Source organism: Muscardinus avellanarius (assembly GCF_963383645.1).
Source record: "Muscardinus avellanarius genome assembly, chromosome: 8".
Lineage (NCBI taxonomy): Eukaryota > Metazoa > Chordata > Mammalia > Rodentia > Gliridae > Muscardinus > Muscardinus avellanarius.
In genome coordinates this window covers 19,690,021-19,706,111 of record NC_137794.1, presented here as the reverse complement: position 1 = coordinate 19,706,111, position 16,091 = coordinate 19,690,021, and the positions used below count along the sequence as shown (strand labels likewise).

Genomic DNA, 16,091 nt, shown 5'->3' with positions numbered 1-16,091 from the left:
TATTATTTACATATTGAAATCAGAATGATTACTTTTTGTTTAAAATTCATACTAAAAATAATTAACTTAGTAAAGATCATCTAATACTATAGCACTATGAAGAAAATGCATAATGGATATACAATAAATTTAATACTTTTATAGAATATTATTAGAGTTTTATCCATAATTCAATATTCTTAAACAAATGACAATTCATCCTCAAAAATATCATATGAAAATATAGTATTTTCTCAATAAATTAAAATGCATCTTGCAGAATAAACGAATTAATATAAAGAACTATACTATATTTTTGTTTCTTCTTTTTTCTTTCTGAGAGGAAATACAGTGCTGTTTTAATAATTAAAAAGAAAACAATGAGAGCTCCAACTTTCCTCCAAAATACCTTCCTATATATCCACAGTTAAATCATGGTACTTTTATATGTTTATTCAGGATAGAAGGGCCTAGTGCAAAATCAATTTTTCCGATACCCATTAAAATCTCTTTTGGAGTACCTAGATTTTCTATACAGAAAACCAGAAAGTTTAATTTGTCCTCCAGGTAGCAGCAAGAGCACCCACAGTACGTCTTGTGCTCACACATCCATGTTACCAGTATCAACTTGCTTGTATGTCTTATTCATTGGTACTTGCTTCTTACTGGTCTATTATATCCCTCAAGGTTATTCAAGAAAATCTGAAGTCTTATTTTCAAATGACTTTCTTATTCCTGAGCCTGACAAAAAGAAATGGAAATTGTATATCTTTGGTGTAGTTGCTTTTATTATTCTTCCTTTAAACAAAGAGTCACAAAAACAGCCGGGTGTGGTGGCGCACGCTTGTAATCCCCGCGCTTGGGAGGCGGAGACAGGAGTATCGCACAGGTTCGAAGCCAGCTGTGCTGGCGTAAGAGACCCTATTTCAAAAATATAAAATAGGACTGGGAGTGTAGCCCGGAGGAAGAAGGGCTTCCAGGAACCCCAGTACCACCAAAAAAATAAAATAAATTTTAAAAAAAAGTCACAAAAACAACACAAAATAAAATGCCTAATAGATGACTGGCTTAAGCTTAGGTTTTTTTCATTGCTATTGTTTTGTCTTAAGTGAAAAGATAATTCAATAAAATTCTATAAATATTATGATACTTTCCTAAATTAATTTTGTACTGACACTATTATGGTTTGTGTTAGTGTCCCAGGGCCCCATTTGTCAAAAGTGTGTTCCCAATGATCAAGTTTCTGAGGCAAGACATGGCTGAAGAAGGCAGCTAATGGAAGCCAGTTCTTGGGGACTGTATATATTCCTACCTGTCTGCTGTCACTCTCTCTTATATCCACCATGACAGAGAGTGGCTTTTCTCTAACCTTGTACTCTGTTGTAGTTAGCCATGGACTGAAACTTCTGAAATTATGAGCTCCAGATAAACCTTTTTTCTTCCAAGTGGTGCTTGTCAGGTATTTCGGTCACTGGCACAATAGAGTTGACTAAAATAGGCATAGATTCAGAATGTATTAGTCTTTCATATTCAATCAAAGTGAAAATTACAAATCTAATAGAGATAATGTTCCTTGACAGTGAAGATAGATTAATGCCATTTAGAGCTTTTGAAATTTTATATCTTGTAATAAAAGCAATGGGCTACAGCTTTTGGTGAATATATATATATATATATATATATATATATATATATATATATATATATATATGCTTCAAACCGGTCTCTGCCTCCCAAGCACGGGGATTACAAGCATGTGCCACCACACCCAGTGCTTTTGGTGATTTTAAAAGTTTAAAATATAGGCTGAGACAGGGGAATGGCAGGTTCATGTATGACCTCAGCAATTGAGTGAGGACCTCTACAACATAATGAGATCTTGTTTCAAAATAAAAACTAAACTAAACTAAAATAAAATAGGGCTATGAGGCTAGTTAAAATGTAGAATATTTCAGGTTCCATCCCCAGTACCACAAAAAATATTTTTAAATAGTTTAAAATATATCACAAAATTGTATTCTCTTAGAACTCATTCCATATAATTAAATTACAATGATATTTTATTTATGTATTTATGTATTTATGTATTTGTGTGTGTATGTATGTATGTATGTATGTATGTATGTATGTGGTACTGGGGTTCCTGGAAACACTTTTTTGATAATCCTTGCTTATTAAAAATACTTTGGTAACTTTAGGATTTTGAATTGAATATTGGTGTGTGGAAAAGCATAAAGCATACTATGATCTTAATCAAACAAATGGCATGTTTTTCAGTATACACAGGAGTGGGAAGGCCACAGCCAACTAAACTGCTTGTGACTGAATGACTTGTTCTTTGCTTCTTGTATTTTTGTTTCCTGTAGTGCATATATTAACTTTAAAAATAAAAGTTATTTTACAAACCTGAAAAAATGATAAAAGGTTTCATAGAAAGAGAAAATAAATTAATAAGACTACTAAATCATGATTGAGCCTGAAATGGTGGTACATGCATTAATCACAGTACTGGGAGATTAAGAGAGGAGGATCACAGGTTTAAGGCCAGTCACAACTTAGTGCAACCCTTTGCAACGTCATGAGACCTTATTTCAAATTAAAAAATAAAATAGGGCTGGGCATACAGGTCAAAGGTAGAAGGCCCATGGGTTCAATCCTCAGTATAAAAAAAAAGTTCCAAGGATGGTAAAATAAAATTGTATATCATATTTTTAAAATATGCATCTTAAAAATTAGCCATTTGTACATAGATATAGTTCATATAAATCTAAATACATTGTTTAAATGCATTTTAGGATTATATGTAATTAGATATTCTCATTGTTTTCATTACTGTTTTTTTTTTCAGAATGTATGCACTCTAGATTGCACAAGAAATTTTTATTGGTTTGTGCAGAATGTTTACTTAATTCTTCAGTTTCCCAGCTACTGTGAAGCAATGTTCCACAATATTTGCAAAACTAAAGGCTGTCTTCAATATGAATATGTGTGGCATCTGAGATTAACAGGTAATTATTTTATTTTACTTTATAAAATCTGCCTGGGGCAGTTTAAACTTTACTAAATAACTATTTTCTGATCACACAAAGAATTTCATATCTCAAAACACAATGCAATGTAAAAGTAAAATTAATTACCTTATCTTCTGATTTATTCCATTAAGTTATATGTTTAATACCAATTAAATACTACAAATTCTGCCTGGTGCCTGATATATGAAGGTGAAGAACACTAAAGCTATTCCCTCCTCTTATGAATCTACTTATTAGAGGTTATTGGACAAATACTCAGAAGAAACAGCTTTCCATGAAAAAAAATTATTACATTATATATATATATATATATATATATATATATATATATATATATATATATTAATAAAGTACTTAGAAAAATTATTGGGTGAGTGGCATAGCATGTTGGGCAGTCAGACAAGTCCTCCAGAGAGAATGAGCACTGAAAACAGATATGGAGAAAAAAACAGAGTTGGAGAATTGGGAAGGAAGCACTCTGTATTGAGGGAGATTTATTGTAAAAATGCTACACTAAAAATGATGCATTCTAGTTGGACAATGATGGTCCATGCCTATCATCACAGTACTTGGAAGGCTGAGATAAGAGGATCAAAGTTTTCAGTATAGCCCAGCAATGCAGAAAGACTCTCAGAAACTAGGGAGTCCATGTTTCAAAACAGAAAAGAAATTTTAAAATCTGGGGGTGATGTTCAAAGGTAGAATGCCCTTGAGTTAAATTCTCAGTACTGAAAAAACTATTTAAAAAAAAGAAGAGGAGAGAGAAAGATTTTTTGAAATCTTCAGAGGACTTTGAAAAAAAAAAAAAAGGTAAAGTAAGGCTTGATGTGGGGGAGAGCAGAACTATAACTAAAATGCCAGGTAAATATTTTGATTTTTTATTCTAAGAATAATAGTAAGTCATTATAAAATTTAACATATTAAAAAGAGATTGTCAGCAAAAAAGGCAATCTACTTTGCAAGTGACTTCTAATTTTCCAAATATAATGTAAGAAATTGTTTGAAGTCATAATCTAAGGTAATGAAAACTTGAAATAAATGGAAGTTCTTGTTTACCACTTAGTAAATAGAAAGTAAATACAGGGGTCAATAGGAATCTTAGTTTTGTGATTTATACAGCTCAAAGGAAACCATTTCAACACATATTTCATTAAATATATTTTAATTGTTTTATAGAATATCAATTTCTATCTTAGAGTCTGTTTTGATGAGCATAATTTTCTTGATTACATTTTTAATACTATATGACTTAGCTAATGCAAATTTGATTCACATTCTTCAAACTCTATGGTACTTCAATTATTTTAAAGAATATTTTCTCTGACATTGATATTTTAATATTAGAGTTTATCAACAATCAGTAAATTAGTAGAATTGATGTGCCTGTTCTCAACAAAGTCTTGTTATTTAACAAGACAGCAGCTGCATTTATAAGATTACTATTACATTAAACAGTGTTGAAATAAACTAACAATTAGCCTTTTAAGCAGAAGACATGATAATTTATTTCATCATGCTCATAAAATAGTATTCTGTAGAGTTAACAACCTCTAATGACAGAAATAGTTATCAGTTCATTAAGCAAATCACACTCGAGACCAGAAGTGGTAGAAGAGAGCAATGACTTGTTGATTATACTATGTGAGTGCTAAAAGGAACTTCAGAGACTGTGTTATGAATACTATTTTACAAATGATTCAATCAAGCAAAACAAACAAACAAGAACAAATGAACTGAACAAACAAGAGAAAAATAGATTACCTGGTCTCAGGACTGTTTAGGAATTTCATTAGTGTAGTAATTTTAAACCCTGGCAACATGCGAGAGCCATGATGACCTCTTGGAATATATTGATGCTGAATTTCTACTACAGACAACCAAATTGAACTGCTAGTGAGGTGGATTCAGGAGACCTTTAAAAACTTCCCCAATGCCTATACTCAAATACAGATTGAGAAACACCATCTCAGGTTACACTCCTAATCAGTTCAGGGACTTCAGTGCACACATCATTTTTATAATTGATTTTATTTTTTCTTAAGGTAGGAATAATTCTTGTACATGTCTGGTTATTTTTAAACACAAACTTGTTTTGAGAACTAAAAATGGCCAAAGGGAACATGCTCATAATGATGTAATAAGAAATGTGTTTTTCAGAGAAAATGTGAAAATAATAAAAAATCTACTTGGTCATGGAGGAACCAGCTGTGAGTAAATATAGTCAATTTTATGAATGTTAGTAAAATAATAAATATATTTTTCAGAACATGGGGGTATAATAAAAATTCCAAATTGCTTACAGATAACTCACTGGTTAGCAATTATCATCAAAGTAATTTAAGTATACTCAATCATGTTCCCTTCATAAATTTATGGTCTGAGTTTACTGAATATATCTGATTAGGACAAAAATAAGAATTATGTAACTCTTAGATCTGAGTGTCTTAAGGACTCAGGCTCTCTAAGGGAAAGAAGTCAGTTTGCTAAATCTCAGTAGTTGATGACTACAAAGTCACTGAAACACAATTTGAATGTCAGTGTTATGATTCTGCAATAAAACTTCTCATTCTATAGTTTTTAAGACAAAATAGAATAATGAGTAAGTGAAAATATGTAAATAGAATTATACATTTTATGTTCTGCAAGATTTTTTATTTGTTTTAGTTGTCATTAAGATTGTATTTTGTTTCCACATAAAAGATAATTGAAGATGAACTTGAAAATCAAGCTGGTGATTTTGCATGGGTGGCATTAATTTTACCAGCAGTGGAATTATTTTAATTAAGGTATTTTTCTACCAACTAAATGAAGTGTCTTACACACCCAATCAATTCTTACCAATGTGATTACTCTACAAAGGTAGGAGGGGCAGTTAATTAGAAGAAGCCCTTCAAGGACAATTGGTCTAGAGTGCACAACCTGAGGAAGAGCTGACACGCACTGTTTCTTTTCAATGTCATTATCTATGTTAATTATATGTTTTATTGGTTTTGAGAAAAAGAGCTACTGGCAATTATTCATAAGCTGCAAAATGAAATAAAAAATATATCATACTTAAGATGAAATCATCTCCAAAAAGATAACTTCACTGAATGCATTTTAGCATATTATTGTTACAGTTTACCTATCTAAATTAAATGCATATATTTAGATAATTTAATGCATACTACTATTGGTGTTTTCTTCTAAATGGATAATGATTGCTGCTTTTGTGAATCGATGTTGCAAATCAATATTTAAACTTTTTACTTTTCTTTATGAATTAATGGATTTTGCTTGTGGTAAAATATCTTGCAAGCTATTATTGAAATATATTCATTATTAATCACTTTTGAGACTTTGTAATAATTATTGTGAGTAGGAAATTCCATATCTCCAAAGAAATGTTTATCAAAAACCAATTTTTTTTTACCTTATCATCACACTTTCAAGCTTTTTTTTTTTTTTTTTTATAAATGTCTAGTTTTGGGCATGGTGGCACAAGATTGTAATCCTCACACTTGGGAGGCAGAGAAAGGAGTATTGCACAGGTTTGAAGCCAGCCTCGCTGGCTTAAGAGACCCTGTTTCCAAATAAAAAGTATAAAATATGTCTGGGAGTATAGCCTGGAAGTAGAAGGGTTTCCAGGAACCCCAGTACCACACACACACACACACAGACACACACACACACACACACACACACACAAAATGCCTGTTATTGATAATATCCATTTAGGATTTTAGTGCCTTAGTTCAAGATATTAAAAGAAAACTTATTTAATAAACAAATGCTATTTAGAGCTATTATTCTGTTTAATAGTAGCCTTCAAAGAAAGTTTAAAATAAATAGATAAGAAAATAAGGTGACCTAACTGAGGGAATGGGAGGGGAGAGAGAAAAATTCTTAATACACATGATGTATTTTAACAAACATATCAGTGTCAATTATCAAACAAAACATGAGAAGGAGGAATGTGGAAGAAATGGGGCAGGAATTGGGTAAGGGCTAATTGGGTGATGTATGCATGTATGTCTCCACCATCTTGTATCCCATTAAGATGTATGACTACAATACACCAATAAAAATTTTAAAAAAAGGAAGTTTAAAGTAAGAAATGTCTGTTAATACACAAATTAAAATAAATGTTTATCACAAATTAAATCTAATTATATTGTATAATAGAATAGATTTTATGTATTAGATATTAAAAGAGATAAGACTAAAATTAGCTAAAATATGCAAATTCTAAATGGAGATAACTTTAAATGTGGCTGTACTAATAGGTGATACAAGAAACATAACAAGAAATAAAATGGTGGGTACATTTTCTGGTTATAATTTACAATGTTTATCTGCTAAAAGTCTTCCTTCTCCCTCATTCTTTCACTGATTTGAATGTACCTTTTTTTTAATCCTATTAATAATTAAAGCAACCCTAAATACCACGTATAGGGCCACAACAAGATAGTTAAGAGTCTCTTCCACAAAAAAGAATATTTTATAAGAAACTATTATAAAAATACCAATGTTTTCAGCCCAGCCCCTCAATAACATGTTAGGCCTTCTTTTCTTGGTGGGCAGTTTGTTACTCCTTTACTCTGGCCTCTCTCCTTCACTTTTTCTTCCTTTTTTGTTGTTGTTGTTGTTGTGAAAGTATATGCATTCTTTTGACAGAAAAACTAGTCAATGTTTTCTTTCTATTAATTTTGCATACAAGATCTGAAAAAGAAAGTCTAAAGCTATACCATCTGTACTAATCATTTTTTAAGTTTTGCTTTTCAACCTTTATACTAAATATATGACTGATTTTCATACTGCCATTACAAACTTATTCCATCTTAAATTTGACTGTATGATTACTTTTAAAAGTGATTTTTAAAGTGTTAAGAATTTAAAGTACTTGGTGAATTCTAGATATTAATTCTAGATATTAATTCTCCATCAGAAAAAAATTGTCAAACATGTCCCATCTGTAGGGTCCTTATTTAGACATTTGATAGAAATTATCAAGTTTAATGAGCAGAAACTTTAGTTTAATGCCATCTAAATTGTTAATTTTTGTTTTAATTTCTTAAGCTTTGGAGATCTTAGTCTTGGGTCTAAGAGACTGGTCTAATTTTCAGGTCTTTCATCCTCCTCAAGCTGAGGAGTAAGAAGTAGTAAATCAATTTATTTATTTCTTATTTTTTTGAACAAATGCATAACAAGTTTTCCTAACGCCATTTGTTAAAAAGGCTGTCTTTTCTCCAAAGTATGTGGTACTTTTGTCCAAAATCAGTTTGCTACAAGTGTATAGGCTTTTTTTCTGTGTCTTCTTTTCTGTTTTATTGTGTTTTGTGTCTGTTTTGTGCCAATACCATGCTGGTTTTATTAGCATAGCTCTGTAGTATAATTTGAAGTCAGGAATTGTGATTCCTTCTACATGGTTCTTATTGCTGAGCATTGATTTGGCTATTCTGTTTCTCCATATGGTATTTAGGGCTGATTTTTCTAGGTCCCTGAAGAATGCCATTGGTATTTTGACAGGGATTGTATTGACCCTAAAGATCACTTTTGGTACAATGGCCATTGTGATCATATTTATTTTGCCTATACAAAAGCATAGAAAAAACAACTCAATCACGAAATGGGCAATTGAACTAAATAGACATTTCACAATAGAAGAAATACAAATGACCAATAAATACATAAAAAATGGTCAATCAAGAAGATGCAAATCAAACTACACTTAGATTTCATTTAACCCAAATCACAATTGAAATAATCTAGAAATCAACAATATGCTGGTCAGGATGTGAAAAAAATAGGAACTCTTCTACACTTTTGTTGGGACTAAAAATTAATGTAGCCCCTATGGACATCAGTGTGGAGATTCCTCAGAATACTGAGAATGGATTCATAATATGATTCAAATATATCACTTCTGGCTATCTTTTTTTTTTTTTTTTTTCAGTACAGGGGATGGAACCCAGGGGCATTCTACCTCTGAGTTACACTCTGAGCCCTAGTTTTTAGTTTTTTTTTTTTTTATTATTATTTTTGAAACAGAATCTCACTGAGTTGTGAAGGACCTCTTTAGGTAGCTGAGGCTGTTTGTGACCCACAATCCTCATGTCTCCAATTCCCAAATGCTGGTATTACAAGCATGCACCACCACACACAGCTTCTATCTATATTGAAGCTTATTTTATGACAGGTACTATCAAATTTGTCTTTTCAAGTAATTTGACAATTACCTTAAGTAATTCATGATAAATTCAAGTTTGTAGCCGGGTATGATAGCACATGCCTGTAATTCCAGCATTTGGGAGGCTGAGACAGGAGGATCATGGTTTGCAGGCAGCCTCAGCTACTTAGTGAGGCCCTCCCCAACTTAGTGAGACTCTGTTTCAAAATAAAGTATAAAACTTAGGGCAGACCCCGGGCCCCAGTCTCTGGGCGGGTGGGCAGGCGCCGGCGGGGCGCCCCTAGGCAACCCCCCTCTCCACCTGGAAGGACCCTGTAAAAAAGAAAAAGAAAAAAGAAAAAAGGAAAATATCGGAGAGGGGTCAAGGAGGTGGTGGATGCCAGGATACTGGAGATGCAGACAAAACTTATCCAAATGAACTGGAATTATTGGAAAAATTCCATGCTAAGGAGGACTGCTTCTTCTCTACATTGTTAAGAATCTTGGACATCACCTGTAAGGAGAGAGACTTTAGTGGAGACCAAGGAGAAAGGTGGTGCTGAAAGCGGTCTCCGTGTTGGCGGTTGAGAATTGTATTCAGGAGAAGCAGAAATCGGAGCCTACAAACCTTATTATTATTATTATTATTATTATTATTATTATTATTAATTGTTTTTTTTAATTTTTGGAGAAATTACACCAAAGGTTGAAAGCTACCATTACGTGTGCTTAGGAAGATTGGACAACATTCAGAGTGGAAAAAGAGCTTGGGAAAGATTTGAAATGGTGGAGGCAGTGGCAATGGCAGTGGTCAGTACTTAGGGGAGACAGAGATCTGATACATTACACCTGGAACTTTAGAAATAATGACCCCGAAGGCAGAATGCTACCACCACCATGCACCCTCAAGAACATGGTACAAATAGTTGAACAAAGAGGGTGCTCGGATTAGAGCCTGCCGAGAGGTGAGGCCAGTGATGGACACAGCAAAGCTGGGATTGGAGCCTGCCGTGAGGCAAGGCCGGTGCTGGGGCCTCCGAGACCGGGATCAGAGCCTGCCGAGGTGATAGGCTGGTACCGGGGCCAACAGCCGGCATCGGAGCCTTCCGTGAGGCAAGGCTGTTATTGAGGCCTCCGAGGCCAGGATCAGAGCCTGCCGAGGGGTTAGGATGGTGCCAGGGCCAGCGAGGCCGGGATCGGAGCCTGCCATGAGGCAAGGCCAGTGCTGGGGCCTCTAAGGCCGGGATCGGAGCCTGCCAAGGGGCTAGGCCAGTGCCGGGGCCAACGAGGCTGGGATCGGAGCCTGCCATGAGGCAAGGCCAGTGCTGGGGCCTCCGAGGCCGGGATCAGAGCCTGCCGAGGGTTTAGGCCGGTGTTGTAGCCACTGGCCAGCATCGGAGCCTTCCGTGAGGCAAGGCCGTTATTGAGGCCTCCAAGGCCAGGATTGGAGCCTGCCGAGGGTTTAGGCCATTGCTGGGGCCAGCGAGGCCGGGATCGGAGCCTGCCGTGAGGCAAGGCAGGTGCTGGGGCCTCCGAGGCCAGTATCGGACCTGCCAAGGGGTTTGCTGGTGCCGGGGCCAGCGAGGCCGGGATCAGAGCCTGCTGTGAGGCAAGATCGGTGCCGGGGCCAACGAAGCCAGGATCAGAGCCTGTCATGAGGCAAGGCCGGTGCTGGGGCCTCCGAGGCCGGGATCGGAGCCTGCCAAGGGGTCAGGCTGGTGCTGGGGCCAGCATGGCCGGGATTAGAGCCTGCTGTGAGGCAAGGGCAGTGCTGGGACCTCTGAGGCTGGGATCAGAGCCTGCCGAGGGGTTAGGCCGGTGCTGGGGCCAACAGCTGGCATCGGAGCCTTCCATGAGGCAAGGCTGTTATTGAGGTCTCCGAGGCTGGGATCGGAGCCTGCTGAGAGGTTAGGCCATTGCTGGGGCCAGCGAGGCCGGGATCTGAGCCTGCCGCTAGGCAAGGCTGATGCTGGGGCCTCCGAGGCCGGGATCATGCCTGCTGAGGGGTTAGGCCGGTGCTGGGGCCAATGGCCGGCATCGGAGCCTTCTGTGAGGCAAAGCTGCTATTGAGGCTTCTGAGGCTGGGATCGGAGCCTGCCGAGAGGTTAGTCCATTGCTGGGGCCAGCGAGGCCAGGATCGGAGCCTGCCAAGGGGTTAGGCCAGTTCTGGGGCCAATGGCCAGCGTCGGAGCCTTCTGTGAGGCAAGGATATTATTGAGGCCTCTGAGGCCTGGATCGTAGCCTGCCAAGGGGTTAGTCTGATGCCGGGGCCATCGGCTAACATCAGAGCCTACCGTGAGGCAAGGCCGGTGCTGGGGCCTCCGAGGCTGGGATCGGAGCCAGCTGAGGGGTTAGGCCAGTGTTGGGGCCAGCGAGGCCAGAACCAGACCTCCCATGAGGCAAGGCCGCTGCTTGAGCCAGTGAGGTCTGATCAGTCCACCGGGTAGCCAGGCCACAACTGGGGCCTTCAAGAGTGGGATCGGTATTTGCAACGTGGCATGTACAGAGAAATATTGCAGAAAATTAAAACCAGATGCCTCCCCTAATCAGCAATAACTAGGAGAAAATGGGCAATAGGAAGTGGTCGAGCTATAGAAAGGGCCCTATAGTGAAGCAATTAAGGTGACCAATCAGAGGGTATGGAATAGGGGAGGATGGAGCCTCTTTAAAAAGCAGGATGTACATAAACATATGTATCAAAGTTAATCACCAAACAAGCATGGGATCAAGGGAGGGGGAGGGAATGGGATGGGAGCTGGATGAAGGCTAATTGGATGATGTGTGCTTATATATCCTCTCAAGTCTTATATTCCAATGTGGTGTATGATTACAATGCACCAATAAAAATAAATTAAAAAAAATATCTTAGGGCAGAGGGTGTAGCTCAGAGGTAGAATGCCCCTGGGTTCTATCACCAGACTCTCTCTCACACACACACACACACACACACACACACACACACACACACACACAAACACATTCAAGTTTATGAATTTTGGTTTTTTTATTTTTGTTTAAAAGGATCTGAAGATAAAAAATGCAAAGTGGCTATTGATGCCAATTTTATTCTGGCCACTAAAGGCTTAGTAGGTGAAGTCAATATCAACAAATCTGAAGACATCAACCCTTCACATGTGTTTCCATGTGGAAGACCTACAGAGGTATGGCAAACTTATGTAGGAATTTGTTTGTTTTGGTAACTTCTAATCATCTAATTTGAAAAAAAGCTAGAAATGTTCAGGTTATAAGTTCTGTAATTCTAATTACTTGAATAGTTTAAATGTAATAACAAAATAAATTATTAAAATATACTTGAAATATATATTAATTTATGCTTAGAAGGTGATAAGTTTCTCTGCTCTGTTCATGTTACTGTTGGTTGAATGACCAACCTTTTAAATACAGTTGTGATCATTACTTTTTTCTTTTCAAATGTTTTGTTGAACATCATAATAAACTGCCATGGTACTTTGGGTATTTGAGTATTAGAGGTATTTTGAGTATTTGAGACATTTCTATAGTGTATTTCTATAGTGTGTGTGTGTGTGTGTGTGTGTGTGTGTGTGTGTGTGTGTGTATTGCTGGGGTTTGAACCCATGACTGTTCTACCTCCAAGTGATCACCCTTACCATTTAAAATTTTTTATAACTTGGAAATAGGGTCTCACAAAGTTGCTCATAAAATTCTCGAGGTTATCCCCAAACCTGTAATACTTTTCTCTCAGCCTCCCAGGTTCTGAGATTACATGCCTGTGTCACCATCCCTGGCTAACATTTCTAATTTTATACCACTTTACCACTAATGATTGTGAGGACTATGGTAAGAATAAAAAGCAAGACAATCTTTTCCATACATTTACTTCTATCTTATAAAAAATTACGGTTATATACTAAACACAAGAAAGTAACACAAATTTTAGAGTATTCGTTTATGAATTAGAGACATGTTAAAAAATTGACGGTTTTTTAAAAAAATTCAGAAATCATAAAATATATGTAACATTTCTGGTTTAGATATAACAACATTGTCATGACACAGAAAACTATATTTTAACTATGTTTTTTACATAATTTATATAACACTTTAAATAAAGCTCTAATCTGTTTTTCTTAGGAATATATGTGTTAACATTGAGTCAGCTGTACAAACAAGCAAATCATATTTATTAGCCTACTGTATTTCTCTGTATGTCTTATAATAATTAGCAAGTTAAAGAGAACAAGGCTTTTCTTTTTAATCAGGAAAATTTATAATCATAGCAATTCATGAGTATCTTACCTATTTTAGTTGTTCATGATCACACATATCATATAACCTTAACAACTTTTATGATACCAAAAAACAAACATATATCACTTAAAGACATTTCTACATCTCATTTTCATTCTATAAAAATAGAGATAATTAAAAGCTATGCCTAAAGACTATTAGTTTTACATTTTATTAAATAAAATATGTTTAGGTATTCAAGAATGATTTTATTAATTCATTGTAAATCATCATATGTTCTTATGAAAATTTGAAAATCGTAAATATTTTCATCAGTGTAAGCAGTTATTAGAAATTTTAGTATACAAATATACTAGAATAAATAAAAATTAATAAGATTATTTAAAATTATATCCATTAAAATTTTAATATTTTCAAAATCATATTTTTATAATCATATAATTTGAGTAAATAATAACAGACCAGTTATTCTGGAGTGAAATTAAATAGTTCTAACTTACCTAAAGCAGCATTTATTTATTAAGAAATCTATAGACTTCTGGAAAGTTGGCCACTAAGGATAGCAGCACATATCAGTTCTGCTGACACTCTATCTCTATGGCTGTGAAGACAGCATCTTGACAAAATAAAGAAACCAGCATTAATTTGAATAGAGCACCAAAATTTTAAAAGGTGGCAGAAACAAGACTAGAAGGCAGATCAGAGAGAAAAGTATCCCACTGCCTTCAAAGGCTGCAAGCTCACAAGTCACAGCAGCACCAGTTTGACTCAGAAGGCCAGAACTGCCAGCACTGATCCTCCAGAGACCCCAGCAAAAACCCAACAAATTGAAACAAAGTAAGTGGCTGCAGCTCATAGGAATTGTAAGTGATTGGCTCCTCCTGCATGGATCCTGGCAAAAGATTGCAATGCTGGTAGTCTATCTTACTGAGTTCTTAAAGGATCTATAGAGGTGCTCAACAACACTGTAAGTGAACCTATCTTCCCTGAGGGAAACTGTCCAGGGTAGCTACAGTATTTGCACAGCAAACAATAGACTCAGCATTTGAGACTTTGCTGCTTACCCTAGTGAAGTGGAGTGGAGTCTGCTATTAGACTCAGCAGAGCAGACAGCCCCCTGGGCCAACCAGGCAGAGAAGGTTATAGTCTGAAGGGCTCAGGGTTCTCCAGAGATCTTCACTGACCACCCAGTTGTGGTGTCCAGGGAAAGTCAGACTAACCCAGTCCTAGCTGTGAAGAATGAGGACTTCTTTTTATACACTGGTTCTGGTTCCAGGGGCACCCACCCTCTACCCAAGAGGGGGAGATGTAGGCTCAGCATCTGGAGGAAAGTGTGGAGACTTGTGATTTATAGTGGGAAAGGAGCCAGTAGCACCTGGCGCCTGCACAGACCAGGCTAGGGTTCCAATAATTGAAGGAGACAAAAAAGAGAGGCTATAAACTGACAGTATTACTATAAGTAACAAGTAAATAAGAGTGCTTGGAACATACTCAAGAACCTGTTATAGAATGTAAACCTTAAGTGCCTGAAAGAATCCAGGCAGATGCAGGAAGACTGCAGAAGCCAAGTCTACTTAGTGTTTATATATTTGTAAGGTTGTATTATTTTATTATTATTTTTTTGTTTTGCTTTTTGTTTGCTTGTTTTCTGTGTGTGTTTCTTTGTTTGTGCTCTCCCTTACCCCTTTTAAAAGCTTTTTTCCGGGGAACTTTCGGGAAGATGGCGACTGAGAAAAGCGGGGCTTAAGAGCCCCGCTAACAACCAATCTCCATTACCACAAAATCAGTGCCTTTCATAGCCAGAAAACACCATCACCAGAGAAACAAAAAAATCACCAGGCTCCAGAGAGAAAGCGGACTGAGAACAGAGCTCAGAGCCACAGAGGAGATACACCAGCCTCACGCCTGAGGACGCGGTAGCAGCGCCATACTGCCAGCAGCAGTGGCAAATTCACCAGACAGCTACAGCAAGCCGAGGTGAGCTGCTGCGGAACAGCCAGGCAGGATCTTTCGGCGCAGGGAGCATCTAAAGCTCCCAGTGGCTGAGCTCAGCACATGCTGCAGGGACTCAGAGTGGAACTCAAAACCAGAGAAGAAAAAATACGCCAGCCTCACGGCCGACGGCGTGGCACTGGCACCATATTGCCACCGGCAGCAGCAGCAGTTAATTCACCGAGTCCAGTACAGCTACATCTGCGTACTCAAGAACAGTGAGTCAAATTGTGGGCCACAGAGGAGAAATCCCAGTACTGTACTCCCTGGGACTTGACCCAGTGGGGGAGTGGAGGTGGCAGAAATATCACACCATAGGAGAACGTGCAACCTGGCACCCCCCATAGTCTAAAGCAGCCTCTATCGACTCCCTGGGTCGGGGACTCTATGATACAACCCAGTAAAGGAGTAGTGGGGTCAGAGATACTACAGACTCGAGATCCAGAGCACCTTAAGCGAAGTCATAGTGACCATGGGAAGAACCCAGAGAAGGCACAAACTTCCGAAATCATGGGAAAGACGAATAACAATGGAGCAATGAATGCCCACAACATCAGAACCCGCTAAAATAGAAAATCAGAGATTTCTAGAAGATCAAATCAGGAAAATAACTGTAGAAATAATAGAGGTGCTTTGAAAGAATTCAGAGAGAGCCAAAAAGAGATAAAGGATGAAATTAATGAAGTAAAGGCCTCATTTCAAAGCACGAA

General features: G+C 37.2%; 1 protein-coding gene across 1 annotated transcript in view; it reads left to right on the top strand.

The window, feature by feature from the left end:
• Nucleotides 1-16,091, top strand: part of EYS (eyes shut homolog) — a gene marked incomplete at both ends in the record, with an annotated part of 148,606 nt that overhangs the window by 120,470 nt on the left and 12,045 nt on the right. The window contains one exon of the mRNA XM_080700069.1: nucleotides 12,181-12,320. Coding sequence (XP_080556195.1) covers nucleotides 12,181-12,320 — 140 coding nt within the window. The remainder of the gene's footprint in view (nucleotides 1-12,180; nucleotides 12,321-16,091) is intronic.